The sequence below is a fragment of the Anomaloglossus baeobatrachus genome, chromosome 1 (assembly GCF_048569485.1).
Source record: "Anomaloglossus baeobatrachus isolate aAnoBae1 chromosome 1, aAnoBae1.hap1, whole genome shotgun sequence".
NCBI classification, from domain to species: domain Eukaryota; kingdom Metazoa; phylum Chordata; class Amphibia; order Anura; family Aromobatidae; genus Anomaloglossus; species Anomaloglossus baeobatrachus.
In genome coordinates this window covers 118065408-118079514 of record NC_134353.1, presented here as the reverse complement: position 1 = coordinate 118079514, position 14107 = coordinate 118065408, and the positions used below count along the sequence as shown (strand labels likewise).

The following is a 14107-nucleotide window of genomic DNA, read 5'->3' as shown; positions in this document are numbered from 1 at the left end:
CAACCCCTCCACCCCCCACACACTTTTTAGTATATTTACTAGTCCCCTTAGTCCCCTAGGTCCACGTAGAAGCGCATTTGCTAGCGCGAAACGGCCGTTGTTTGATTAAATAAAGCCATAGAAATCAAGCAATCTGGGTGAGTGCCAACCTTTTTTTCTTGTGAAGTGAACTGTGTTAATATTCTCACCTACTGCTGCCTTCTCTGGAATCCAGCGTCGTTCCGCTCCACTTCTCAATGGTGTCACCGCTCTTCAGACTATCCGGATCACTCTATGTGTGAGCCAGAAGTCTCTTTTACAACGTAAGTCTATTATAGAGCCTCGTTGTGATGCTACAAAGTCACTTCAAGGTCACACAGAACGCAGTGTGACCCGGAGAGTGACTGGTGACGTCATTCAGAAGAGAAGCGGAACAACGCTGAATATCGGAGAAGATAGTGGGGAGTATATTAACACGTGGACCCTACGCTACATAAGCTTGGGTGGGGGGGGGGGGTGTTCTTTAAAAAGGTCCCCCCATATAAAATTAGATTGTTTAGCCGAAAGCCATTTTCCCCCAACCCTCCCATACACAGGAAAGGCTCATCTTTATGACAAAGCCACCGCCAGACTCACCTGGGGGTGGCTTATATCACAGAAAACAAAAGGATTCAACCAGATCCTTCTCTCCTCTGACTCCTAGTCAGAGAGATCCTTATATCGACGTCGTCGGCCGAATAATGTATACGAGGACCTTTAGTTTTGCTTGTTACATAGGTCGGACATTGGACCTACAGGGTAACCACCTTCAATAGATGGCACCAGAGATGGCTTCTTTCTTCTAGAGGAAAGCTAAATTTGTCTTCCATAAGTAGAATACGGGCTGTTGCACACATCACCTTGTATAATGCGGTGAGAGATTCTGGACAATGTTGAGTAATTTGATTTCCCTGGAACCTCCTTATTCTAGGGCTGTTTTCCTCTTGCCTCTAAACAGCTGGTTTCTGCTACCGGAAGTATAATTGAGGAGTGCAGTATGGTATGTACAATCACTATATACTTATCAAAGACAATACAATGCTCCTGGACTAAGAATGTACACAGGGTTGAAATATCTTACCCTAAAATAGGAAGAATAAATAATGCCGAACAGTATACTGTGAACCACCGCGACAGCCACATAGCCGTGTCAAGTTTATTCGACATCAGGAATTGCTAAGAAAACAAAAAGAATTTTTTTTTTTTAATATTCAGAAGACACATAAAAAGTGGTTTATCATTAGTTTTTAATTATGCTCAATTATGTTGATTTTACTTAATATGCATTACTTGTCTGCTACACTGCTCCAAATCTCCAGTATAGCTACAGATATCAGTTATTTCTAAAATGATACAATTCTGTCTTCCCACAGTCGCCACTAGAGGGAGAACAAGAGATCATAGCATACCATATAAGCTGAACTAAAAAAATGACGCATTATACATGACAGCGCCCTCTAGTGGTGGCTGCAGGCGGCTTGAATCATGAAAGTACTCTTCCTTTCCTCGTAAAAGGATAATGTAAATACTGCAATTCCCCAAAAATAAGACAGGGTCTTATATTTTTTGCTCTGAAAGATGGTCTAGATTTATTTTCCGGGGATGTCTTAATTTTTCCATGAACAACAATCCACATTTATTCTTGAACAAAAAAAAATAAAAAAAAAAATCAATGTTTATGCAAGTATTGTCATACTGAACATCAACACAAGTCTGCAAAACCTGTGTGCAACACGTGCGTGTATCTATCTATACACATACACACACCAGCCTGTCTACTCTTCAGCTTTAGACTCCTGCAATTAACACACCTTTGGTCACATGACATGATGTCACAAAAAGGTCCTTAAGCAGTTTCCTCAGGGTTAAATGCTGGGCCCCTAGGAGAATGGGGGCTCTGAGAAATTGTCCAGTTTGCTTTCTCTTCTCAATAATGCCAGTCCTGCATACCAGCCTCTCTCCTGTTCTGTTCTTTTAGACTTCTGCAATTAAGAGACCTTTGAGTACATCATGTCACATGACTTAAGTCATCAAAGGTCCTTAAGCTATAATTAACCACAGAATACAACTGTTGGGGTTCCTAAAATTGGGGTCCTTGAGAAATTACGCAGTTTGACCCCGCCTAACCCTAACTAACCTGGACTTATTTTTTGAGTAGGACATGTATTTTAAGCATTCTCCAAAAATCCTGTAAAATTATGCTAGGGCTTATTTTCAGGGAAACAGGGTACAAGCACTTTTGCAATTTACTGCTAATAAAGTATTATCTCAGACAGCTGAACATTTTAAGTGTTTACAGCTCGTTACCTAGGAGACCGGCTGCCGCTGCTGTCTAGCTTGTAAGCACTGCTCTGAAGATGGCTGAGTTGAGGAGGTAACCGTGCGCTCCAGTGATACTGGCCAGATTTATAACACTGCTTACACGCTCTAAAGAAAATAACCTTGCTGGCACTGAGCATATTCTGCTAACTAGCAATTAATATCTGAAGTACAGAAAATTTTAACAACCTGTAAATTGCTAGTATACTGTATGCCAGCATTACCCATTTATAAAAATGGGAATAACCCATCAAAAGTGTTGTCCAAGCCAAATGATACGGATGATGTCTCCTAAGCATTGCTTATCAATGTCAGATCGGTCAATGTCAGATCGGTCCAGCGCATGGCATTTCCTCTACACAATCAGCTACTATCAGCTCTGATGGCGGCCGGGTGTATACATCAGGTCGGGTGTATATGGAGTTAAACAGCTCAGCCTTGATCAATGTGGCGGCTACTGCTGAGGACTGCGATTCAGACCTGATGAAGGAGCTGGTTTCTCCAAAACGCGTTGTGTATTAGATCACCCTTAAGACACATGACTTTCTCTCTCCACGGCAATGCATTAACCCAGTGTTTCTCAACTCCAGTCCTCAAGACCCACCAACAGATCATGTTTTCAGGATTTCCTCAGCATTGCATAGGGAATAAGTCCATCACCTGTGCAATACTAAGGAAATCCAGAAAACCTGACCTGTTGGTGGGTCTTGAGGACTGGAGTTGAGAAACGCTGCATTAACCCTTCATTATTGTTTACACCTCATGGGGCTGCAGCAGCCATTGGATATGTACACTTTTAAGTGGATGTGCCTCTCACAACCCAACAAGGTGAACCTCCATATTATTTCACCCAGAAAAGACCCCATTTGCAGTTCTCTTTCTTCCAGTCCTTTTCAGCTAGCCTTTCCTATCCAGCATTGGAGCCGTACGGTGTGATGTGATGCTACTGTTCTGGACATCCTACTAGTCCACAGCCCTGTCGCCTGGCGCAGACATGAGCCGTGCACCAACCACATCCGATCCCTACAGCGAGTCAAGAGCTACCAAGAAATATATATTTTGAACAATTAATATCAAGCAGTACGATCAGGTACATCATGTAAGTGCAATGTGGCTTTTGGTTTACTGTCAACTTGCCAAAATGGCAGATTAATAGCGTCATCAACAAGGGAACATTGTACCTGCCACTGCTCTGCTTTTTAATTAAAAATAAGAAAATAGTGTGCACACACTTAGAATTAGAAGTATGGGGGAGGTGCTAGTGTAAGAGGATCAAAAATCCCTGAAAAATCATATATAAATATAACACTGCACTCTCAATGGGCAAGAATGAATAAAGATAGAACTCTTTTTCTCAATGCGAATAGATTTTTAATACAGAAGGCAAGATAGCAACAATTGAAAGACATGTGACACTTGCAACAATTAACGTTTCGGTCCTCCAGGACCTTGATCACATTAATTGCTAAATTACTATGAAGAAAAAAGTGTTTTTTTTTGGGGTTTCTTTAATGATTTACAGACAGTAGCCTCCTTACTCATAGGCATATGTATAAAGACGTTAGTCCAGGGTAGGAATATCCTGCCCTTCCTGGGCAGTTAGGGAAAATCAATCGCCTGTATAGAAATGCAGGAAGATCCTTGAAGTAATTAATGCATGTGTCTTATGAGTGGGCTCATAAAATGAATTTGTGCTCCAGACCCTCCGGGGTTAATGCTGTATTTGCCTTTTGTCTATGGCCACATACATTGTGTGTGGCCACAGCTCCTGGGGACAGACTGCAATTCAGCTTAATGTGTACACAAAAGGCAAGTACAGCATTAACCCCGGAGGGTCTGGAGCACAAATTCATTTTATGAGCCCACTCATAAGACACATGCATTAATTACTTCAAGGATCTTCCTGCATTTCTATACAGGCGATTGATTTTCCCTAACTGCCCAGGAAGGGCAGGATATTCCTACCCTGGACTAACGTCTTTATACATATGCCTATGAGTAAAGGGCGCTTTACACGCTACGATATCGTTAATGTTTGGTCGTCGGGGTCAAGTTGTTAGTGACGCACATCCGGCGTCATTAACGATATCGCAGCGTGTAATACTTACCAGCGACCTTAGGCGACCTCAAAAATGGTGAAAATCGTTCACCATGGAGAGGTCGTCCCAAACTCAAAAATCGGTAAGGGTTGTTTAGCGTTGTGGTTCATCGCTCATGCGGCAGCACACATCGCTATGTGTGACACCGCAGGAGCGAGGACCATCTCTTTACCTGCCGCCGGCCCCAATGCGGAAGGAAGAGGTGGGCGGGATGTTTACATCACGCTCAGCTCCACCCCTCCGCTTTGATTGGCCGGCCGCTTAGTGACGTTCCGGTGACGTCGCTATGATGCCAAACGTCCCTCCCCCTTGAAGGGGGGATTGTTCGGCAGTCACAGCGACGACGCCGACCAGGTAAGTATGTGTGACGCTGCGTAGCGATAATGTTCGCTACGGCAGCGATCACAAACAATCGCATGCGCGACAGGGGCAGGTACTTACACACTCGCTATCTCTACAAATTGCTAGCAATATCGCTAACGTGTAAAGCCCCCTTAAGGAGGCTACTGTCAATCATTAAAGAAACCCCCCCCCCAAAAAAACCCACTATTCTTCATAGTAATTTAGCGATTAATGTGATCAAGGTCCTGGAGGACCGAAACGTTAATTGTCGCAAGTGTCACATGTCTTTCAATTGTTGCTATCTTGCCTTCTGTATTAAAAATCTATTCGCACTGAGAAAAAGAGTTCTATCTTTATTCATTCTTGCCCATTGAGAGTGCAGTGTTATATTTATATATGATCTGCTTTTTAATTAGACACTAATGACTTTATTCTCTGTACTCCATCTTGAAATTTGAGAACACAAGTCTATGTAGTCCGGACGGCAGGTCAGAGATAAAGAAGGGAACAAGCCACGTGCAGAAGAGACTGCGGTTACTCAAGAAAACAACGTCAATTATAAACCATCGCTAGAATGTGCTGGGGAGACTCCTGGAATGGAAAGAGTTAATATTTAATGAGATTTCATTTTCGGATGCGATCGAAATCAAAGGTCACAAAACTGATACAGCCCACTGTACCCACCCTCCAAATATAAACCAGATGCATGGAGGCCTGGATCAGTCACTAGACGCTGTTCACACCTAAATGCTCATACACAAAGAGAACCTGACACCAGAAGGTATTATGGGCTCTTTACTGATGCCTGTACTTTCCCTACAGTGAAAGAGCAGCAAGACCCTCATTCCAGCGATGTGTCACTTACTGAGCTGTTTGCTGTCATTTTGATAAAATCAATGTTCTCTCTGTTGCAGATCTAGCAGTTATACAGAGCTCATGAATCTGCTGGACTACCTGCAGCACACCAAGGAATCCTGTAATGATAAACTCCTGCTGATAAAACAGTAATTTTATGAAGACTACACTAAGCAGCCCAGTAAGTGACATCGCTGAAATCAGGGTCTCTGTCTCTACGTTATGTTGCTCTCAGATTAGGTGGCAAAAATCTGGTGACAGATTCCCTTTAACACTAGAAGGCCCAGAAATTTCGAGCTCCATAGGTTTCCAATGGTTGAAATGTTAAATGACCCCTCTCTGGGACTTCTAGTGTTAAGTTGGTAAAAGCTGCCGATCAGACGACCATCTGATGTGTATGGGAGCCTCCCAGCAGAATGGCTAAGGAGAGAAAGAGCAGGCAGTGTGGATTCAAACACCCCATCCTTTATTATCCAGGTAGAGAAGCTGCTGCCAGAGGTACCGGGCAGAGGCTTGCTCTGCTTTTCTCACAGAGAACACAAAAGCCGGGCGTTTGTGCATACAGGAGAGCCAGTACAGGAAGCACTCAGGGAATTTGGCCAACAGCGAATGAAGATGTGCAGGCACATTAAAGCGTTTTCTGGCCTTCAGGAGCGCAGACTACTCTTGCCTCCCGGCTTCATACTTCCAGGGGGTGGGCTCCTGATTGACAGCTCCGTCCGTCAGAACCAAGAGGATTTGTAATAAAGTCGTTAGTTTTTGGATGCAACAAACCCCTTAAGTTGTATCATCAGTTCTTAACAGAAGTCATGATGGCCTGCCACATCTAGTACAAGGAGGATCTCAGGAGGACCGATCTCTATTATGGCTATGTATAGCCTACTTACCACTACTCCTCCCTGAGGGGGGCTGTTAGGGACGGAGTCAGCCATGTCCGCTCAATCTGAAAGAAGGGGAAGAAACCTTTACTATGGTTGTTTAAGTAATATAATAGTGAGATTATACAGTGCAGCACTATTCAGTCTGAATGGTGTCATAAAAAAAAAATTGTATTAACGCTTTGTCCATCACAGTATACATTATAGTACAGCTTTACACTTGTGGGTGTTTCCAATGTCCAAGATATTCCTCTCCTTTTTTTTAAGTAATAGCTACTGGAGAATTATTATAAATGCATCAGTAAGGCTGGGGAAACACGGGTATAAATGCAAGTGAATCGCGTGACACTCGGCTCCCACTCTGCTGGAGTGTAAGCCAAGTGTCATGCCACTGTCAATCCACTGTGATGCGATCCTGCCATCACAGCTGCAGAGGAGGGGGCGGGGCACTGCGGAGGAGGGGGAGGGTCACTGCGGAGGAGGGGGCGGGACACTGCGGAGGAGGGGGCGGGACACTGCGGAGGAGGGGGCGGGCGTAATTTCCTTCATTCTCAGCTGATGTGTATATTGAACTGCACTCCAGTGTAACGAGAGTGTAGTGCGACGTTTCTCTCGCACCCATAGACTTATATGGGTGTGAGTGAAAAATCGGATTCCACCCGACTGTTTTCTCGGTCCGATGAGCGTTGAGAAAAAGAATCGCTCATGGGAGGGACCCCACGGAGTAACATGGGTGCAGGTGAAGTGTGATTTTTTTTTTATCGCATTCCACTTGCTTCATTTTACTTGCCATGTGCTCAGCCTAACTGGTATGGTATTGTGTGACATTACTCCACCATCACTATCATTCCCTCCACTTCTGACATGTCAGCTCTCTTAGATTATTTATGTTCCTCATACTATGGAAATGTATGGGGGGGGGGGGAAATATTAAGGCTGGTAATTAAAGGGAACCTGTCACCAGATTTGTCCCCTATAAACTGCGGCCACCACCAGTGAGCCTTTATATACAATATTCTAGAATACTGTACATAAATGCCCAGGCCGCTCTGTATAACATATAAAAGACTTATATTATACTCACCTAGGGGGGAGTCACTGGTCTCGGTCTAGAGACTCTCCTGTGCAGTCGCCGTCTTCTTTCCCTGCTCAATGTGGATGACGTGTCCTACGTCATCCACACAGAGGCCTCCATTGCGCTCCTACGTACTTCTCTCTGCCCGGTTGAGGGCAGATCAAATCATTGTAGTGCGCATGCGCGGCGGTCTTTGACTTTTCGCCTGCGCAATACAGTACTTTGCTGTGCTCTCGACAGGTCAGAGAGAAGTGTGGAGGAGCGCAATGGAGGCCATCATCCATACGGAGCAAGAAGGACGGCGAGCTCTGCAGAGAGGAGGCACCGGACTGAGACCAGCAACGCCCATTGTACCAGAACACCCGGCAGGAGAATATAATAAAACATGTTTTATGTTTTACAGAGCGGCCTGGGCTCTTTTATGTACAGTATTCTAGAATGCTGTATATAAGAGCTCACTGGGGTGGCCACAGCTTATAACAGAAAATCTCAGAGACAGGTTGCCTTTAATTTTTGCTTCTTTCCCCCTGCTGTGGCCAATTTTACTACAGTGGCGGTAAAACCAGTATCAATTTCAAGCATTTGGATACATTTGCATAAACCAGTGACCCTCCAAGGGGAAGGTGACCCGCGCATGGGAGGCCCTTGATCTGCACGGATTTATCTATCATCATCACATCCCTGATAATACTGTATCTTATCACCTCAGGAAATGCGTTCAATGACCCCAAAAAGTAAACACTCGAAACAAATCATTCCCTGGTTACATCACTAGGGCACGGAGGTCAAAGCTGTTTATTTTTTTAATAGGGAGGAGGGGGATTCTATACATGTATTAAGTGTTTTTTTTCCTTTAAGAATATGGAATTAACGGTTTCCTGCGGTGGTCACAGACAGATGGGGCCCCTGTGCAGGAACACTACAGGGGCCCTTTGCTGTCCAACAGTTAATCATAATGTGTCTGTGACAGAAGGGGTTTGCTGCTTTGGTGGTGGCAGTGGCCCCCTCACCTCTCGGGCCCCCATGCTGTGTGTCCCCCCTGATTTACCGCTTATAGCAATAGATTATAGAACACATTGTGTGAATAATAAGAGCATGGTACTATGAAAGTTAATAAACGAGGGAAAAAAAATAAAATAAATAAAAATACCTTTAATTTTTTGGATTATAAAATGCACTTTTCCTCCCAAAAATTTTGGAGGAAAATGAAGAGTGCGTCTTATAATGCGAATGTAGCTTACCGGGAGGTGGAGAATGGGTGCTGTGCTGGTTGCGGTGGGAGCTGTGTGGAGCAGGGCGGTGCAGTGGGTGAGAAAGTCTGTCAACGGTGCGGGATTCAAGCAACAGCGAATGGAGGCGGCGCATGCACAGATGGGGCTCTCGCTCAAGATCTCCTCTGCACACACGCCGCCTCCGGCCCACTGATCTCCCAGCAGCGGACTTAAGAAAAATGACACCCAGAGGTTCAGTGTGTGCAGATGAGATCTCTGCTTGTCACTGAACTGAAAGCTCAATCTGCGCACGCGCCGACTACAGGCGCCAATGTTTGAAGCCCGCACCGCCGACAGAGTATCTGTGACACCTACCGCACTGCCCTGCCCCACAAAGCCCCCACTGCTTCACCCCTGCCTCCTGTGACCCCGCTCCACCACCGCTGTCACCTCCCCCTCCTCAGGCAAGACACCACCGGAGAACAAGACGGATCCCTTTTTCTTTTTATCTCCAAATCTAAAGTGCGTCTTTATATAATACTAGAAGGTGGCCCAATTCTACGCATCGGGTATTCTAGAATTCACGTATTGTGTAGTTAATGTATGATTTTTGTTATATATATATCGATGTTGTATGTAGTTGCCAGTGTTTGTGTAGGGGCTGTACATGTTCTGGGTGTTGTCTGGGTGTGGCGGGGGGTGAGAGCGCTGTTGTTTGTGTGTTGCGTTGTTTGTGGAGCGCTGTGTGTCTGTAGCGTTGTGTGTGTGTGTGGTGCTGTGTGTGTTGCGCGGTTTGTGTGGGTGTGGAGTGCGTGTGTGTGTTTTGGGGGGAGGTATGTTTTGTGCAGTGTGTGTTGTGCGGTATGTGCGTATATTTGTGTGTGCCGCGGTGTTTGTGTATTGGGTGTTGTGTGTGTGCGGCGTTGTCTGTGTGTGTGGGTGTCTGTGTAGGGCGGTGTTTGTGGTTCTCAGTGTGTGTGTGGTGTGTTGTGCAGTGCGTGCGTGCGTGCGTGGCGGTGTGTGTTTTGGGGGGAGGTGCGCACCCCCCATCGTGCTCCATCCCCCATGCTGCGCACCCCCCCATCGTGCTCCATCCCCCATGCTGCGCACCCCCCATCGTGCTCCATCCCCCATGCTGCGCACCCCCCATCGTGCTCCATCCCCCATGCTGCGCACCCCCCATCGTGCTCCATCCCCCATGCTGCGCACCCCCCATCGTGCTCCATCCCCCATGCTACGCACCCCCCATCGTGCTCAATCCCCCCATCGTGCTTAATCCCCCCATGCTGTGCACCCATCGTGCTCCATCCCCCATGCTACGCACCCCCCATCGTGCTCCATCCCCCATTCTGCACACCCATCGTGCTCCATCCCCCATTCTGCACACCCATCGTGCTCCATCCCCCATTCTGCACACCCATCGTGCTCTATCCCCCACGCTGCACCCCCCATCGTGCTCCATCCCCCATGCTGCGCACCCCCCATCGTGTTTCATCCCCCCATTCTGGGCACCCCCCATCGTGCTCCATCCCCCATGCTGCGAACCCCTCAGAGAGGAGTATAATAGGAGGAGTATAATGGGAGGAGTAGTCCTGGGGGGTGGTGTACAGGTGCCCATCGCGTGCGGGGGCGTGGCATCGCGTGCAGGAGCGTGGCCTCGCGGGCATCGCGTGCGGGGGCGTGGCCTCGCGGGCATCGCGTGCGGGGGCGTGGCCTCGCGGGCATCGCGTGCGGGGGCGTGGCCTTGCGGGCATCGCGTGCGGGGGCGTGGCCTGGCTAAACGGTTAATCCATGCGGGGGCGGGGCCAGCGGGCATCGCGTGCGGGGGCGTGGCCTAGCGGGCATTGCGAGCGGGGGCGGGGCCTAGCGGGCATCGCGTGCGGGGCCTAGCGGGCATTGCGTGCGGGGGGCGGGTCTGGCCAAACGGTTAATCCATGCGGGGGGCGGGGCCAGCAGGCATCACGTGCGGGGGCGTGGCCTAGCGAGCATCGCGTGCGGGGGGAGGGCCTGGCCGAACGGTTAATCCATGCAGGGGGGCGGGGCCGAGCGGCCAATACGTGTGGAGGGGCGGGGCAATCCGACGGTTGTCACTGTAAGGACACAATTTTGGAGCAAGGCAAAATATATATATATAAAATCTCCTCTTAAAGGGAGCCTGTCACCAGTTTTTTGCCCTATAAGCTGAGAAGCTGAGGCAACCACTAGTGGGCTCTTATATACAGCATTCTAACATGTTGTATGTAAGAGCGCAGGTCGCTGTGTAGAAGATAAAAAACACTTTATAATAAATACTCACCTAAACCGGTCGCTCCAGTGGATGTGGCTCAAATGCCATCTTCGTCCTCCTTCTGAAGCCTGTGTGCATAACGCGTATTACGTCATACACACTCTCCGGTCCCGCGCAAGCGCACTACAATACTTTGGTCTGCCCTGCTCAGGACCTGAATGCCGGCGAGTGTGTATGACGTAGACGCGTCATGCACCACGACTTCAGAAGAAGGATGACAAAGATAGCCGGAAGAGGAGGCGCCGGTAACGGAGGACAAAGACGCCCATCCACCGGAGCAACCAGTTTAGGTGAATATTATAAAGTGTTTTTTACGCTCTACACAGTGGCCTGGGCTCTTATATACAGCATGTTAGAATACTATATATAAGAGCTCACTGGTGGTGGCCGCAGCTTATAGGGCAAAAAACTGGTGACAGGTTCCTTTTAAGAAATGTAATATCTGCCTGGCTTCTGCACTCCATGTTGGGAGATTTCATCAGACTGCTGGAGGCAGTGACTGAAAGCCAAGCGGGTTCTGTACATTACAACACACTGGAAAAAGGGAGTGTGAAAAACAGCACATTAAAAAGTGAAGGAAATCACTGCTGAAAATCAGACCGCAGAAAAGGAAAGTTGTGGATTCTGAGAACGCAGACGTCTGCTGAGCCTCTATTGCACGTAAAACTCAAAAATTTGGCATCTTATTTAATCAAAGTTATCTTCTATATCTGAATTTTTATTTTTTTTTTCTAAATTGGTGTTTAACTCCTTAAATGGAATCTATCAGGTCAGTCCAAGACCCCAAATGGTTCTTATGACCAAGTTGCTCTCTGAAAGATAATGATTAGTGATGGGTGCGCACTGCCATGCTCGGTGCTCCGTACTTGTAATGAGCAAAAGCCTCGTAAAAATAAAGAAAAAAATAAAAACAGAAGCCTATACTCACCTCCGATGTGGCTACGGTTCCAGCGATGTCTGAGGCCACGTTCCTGGAGCCCACGTGACATTGTTATCACACGCGAGCCACGCGACCAATCAGCTCTAGCTTCCTTCTCTCCACCTTCGGACATTTGAGCAGGAAGTCATCCTGTCTGAAGGCAGGGATACAGACTCCAGGCGCTTATTAGTTTGGGGGGCTTGTGTGTCATAATGTCACATGGGCCCCGTGAAAGCAACTTCAGACATCACTAGAACCATAGCCGCACCGGAGGTGAGTATAGGCTTATTTGTTTTCACAGGGGCAAACAAGAGGAATGAGAAGGGGTTGTCCAAGTGGTGGACAACTAACAGCTCATTACAAGTACCAAGAACCCAAACATGGTAGCGCTCTCTCACCACTAAGGCTGTGTGCACACGATGCGTTTTTTACCGCGGAAACGCTGCGTTTTGAACCGCAGCGTTTCAGTGGCAAATTGCATGCGTTCAGCTTTCCCAGCAAAGTGTATGGGAAAGCTGAAAAATCAGTGCACATGCTGCGTTTCTTTCCGCAGCGTTTTGGATGCCAAAAATCGGTGCGGAAAGAAAAGCAGCATGTCACTTCTTTTGTGCGTTGTGGCTGCGTTCTCTCCCCCATTGAAATCAATGATGTGGGGTCAGAACGCAGCTACACCGCATGGACCTGCTTTTTTGTTGCGGTCCGCGGCCTTTGTCGGCACGCCAGAACGCAGGCATTTACCTGGAAGTGAGGTCAAGAGGTTTCCTGTTGACCTCACTTCCTGGCAAAGCCCCCGGTGTCGCCAAAGTGCCCGCCCCGACCCCCGACCCCCCTCCCGAAAATCCAACATGGCCGCGCGCACAGTAGCGCACCGGCCGCCCTGCTCCTATGATTTCTGTCGCATGTGCAATAACACATGCGACAGAAAACTGTTCCCCAGGCCCTGCCCGGTCACCCCAATTCCCCCCGGTGTCATACATACCTGTCCGGTCGCAGCGCTGATCCCCCGCGGCCCCCTCCTCCTTCACAGTGCACGCTGGCCGGTCACATGTGCAGAGCAGCTGACAGCCAGCACTGTGTTCAGAGAGCTGTGCTGGCTGCTCGCAGTCTGCAGCTGTGACCCGGGGAGAGTGGGTGCAGATTTTTGCACCCACTCTCCTCAAATGGAGGGTCTGCCCTCCTAGAAAATGGGGGATACGTTTCCTGAACGTGCCCCCATATTCTAGAAGGTCCAGAGGCGACGTGGGACATCCATATGGATTTCTGCGGACCCATTTTTTTTTATTAAATTGGAGAACAAGGGAATGATTTGGGGAGTGTTTTTTCTAATAAAACATTTTTTGTTGTCTTTTTTTGCTTTTGTTTACTGTCAATTAGTTATGTCGGGTGTCTGATAGACGCCGTGACATCACTAATTGCTGGGCTTGATGCCAGGTGACATTACACATCTGGTATCAACCCCATTTATTACCCCGTTAGCCAACGCACCAGGGCGCGGGATGAGTTGGGGCGAAGCGCCAGGATTGGCGCATCTAATGGATGCGCCACTTCTGGGGCGGCTGCGGCCTGCTATTTTTAGGCTGGGAAGAGTCCAATAACCATGGCTCTTCCCACCCTGAGAATACCAGACCCCAGCTGTCAGCTTCACCTTGGCTGGTGATCTAATTTGGGGGGACCCCATGTTATTTTTTTTTTATTCTTTATTTATAAATAAAAAAAAAAACATGGGGAGCCCTCCAAATTGATCACCAGCCAAGATGAAGCTGCCAGCTGTGGTTTGCAGGCTACAGCTGTCTGCTTTACCCTGACTGGCTATCAAAAATAGGGGGGACCCCACGCCATTTTTTTCATTTTTTTTTTTTTTTTATTGGATAAATACTAAGCTAGGCACCCTTTAGTGCCACATGAAAGGTACTAAAGGTGCCAGCTTAGAATATGCTGGCGGGGGTAGGACGTTCTATATATTTGACATCCCTTCATCCATTGACGCTTTTTAGGCTGTGTGTCCACAATCAGGGTTTGCAGCGTTATGGGCGCTGAGTGTTTTCCCTGCGTCCATAACGCTGCGTTGTGCAGTAGAAGCACAGTGGAAGGATTTTTGGAGATC

At 47.7% G+C, this 14107-nt stretch overlaps 1 protein-coding gene across 2 annotated transcripts in view; it reads right to left on the bottom strand.

Moving 5' to 3' along the window:
• TMEM33 (transmembrane protein 33) overlaps nucleotides 1–14107 on the bottom strand; it is a 46828-nt gene that overhangs the window by 26320 nt on the left and 6401 nt on the right. For both annotated transcript variants that reach the window (XM_075333942.1, XM_075333950.1), the window contains exons 2-3: nucleotides 6521–6576; nucleotides 1100–1194 (exon numbers count right to left, since the gene is read on the bottom strand). In XM_075333942.1, the coding sequence (XP_075190057.1) occupies nucleotides 1100–1194; nucleotides 6521–6565 (140 nt within the window). In that variant the 5' untranslated portion in view covers nucleotides 6566–6576. The remainder of the gene's footprint in view (nucleotides 1–1099; nucleotides 1195–6520; nucleotides 6577–14107) is intronic.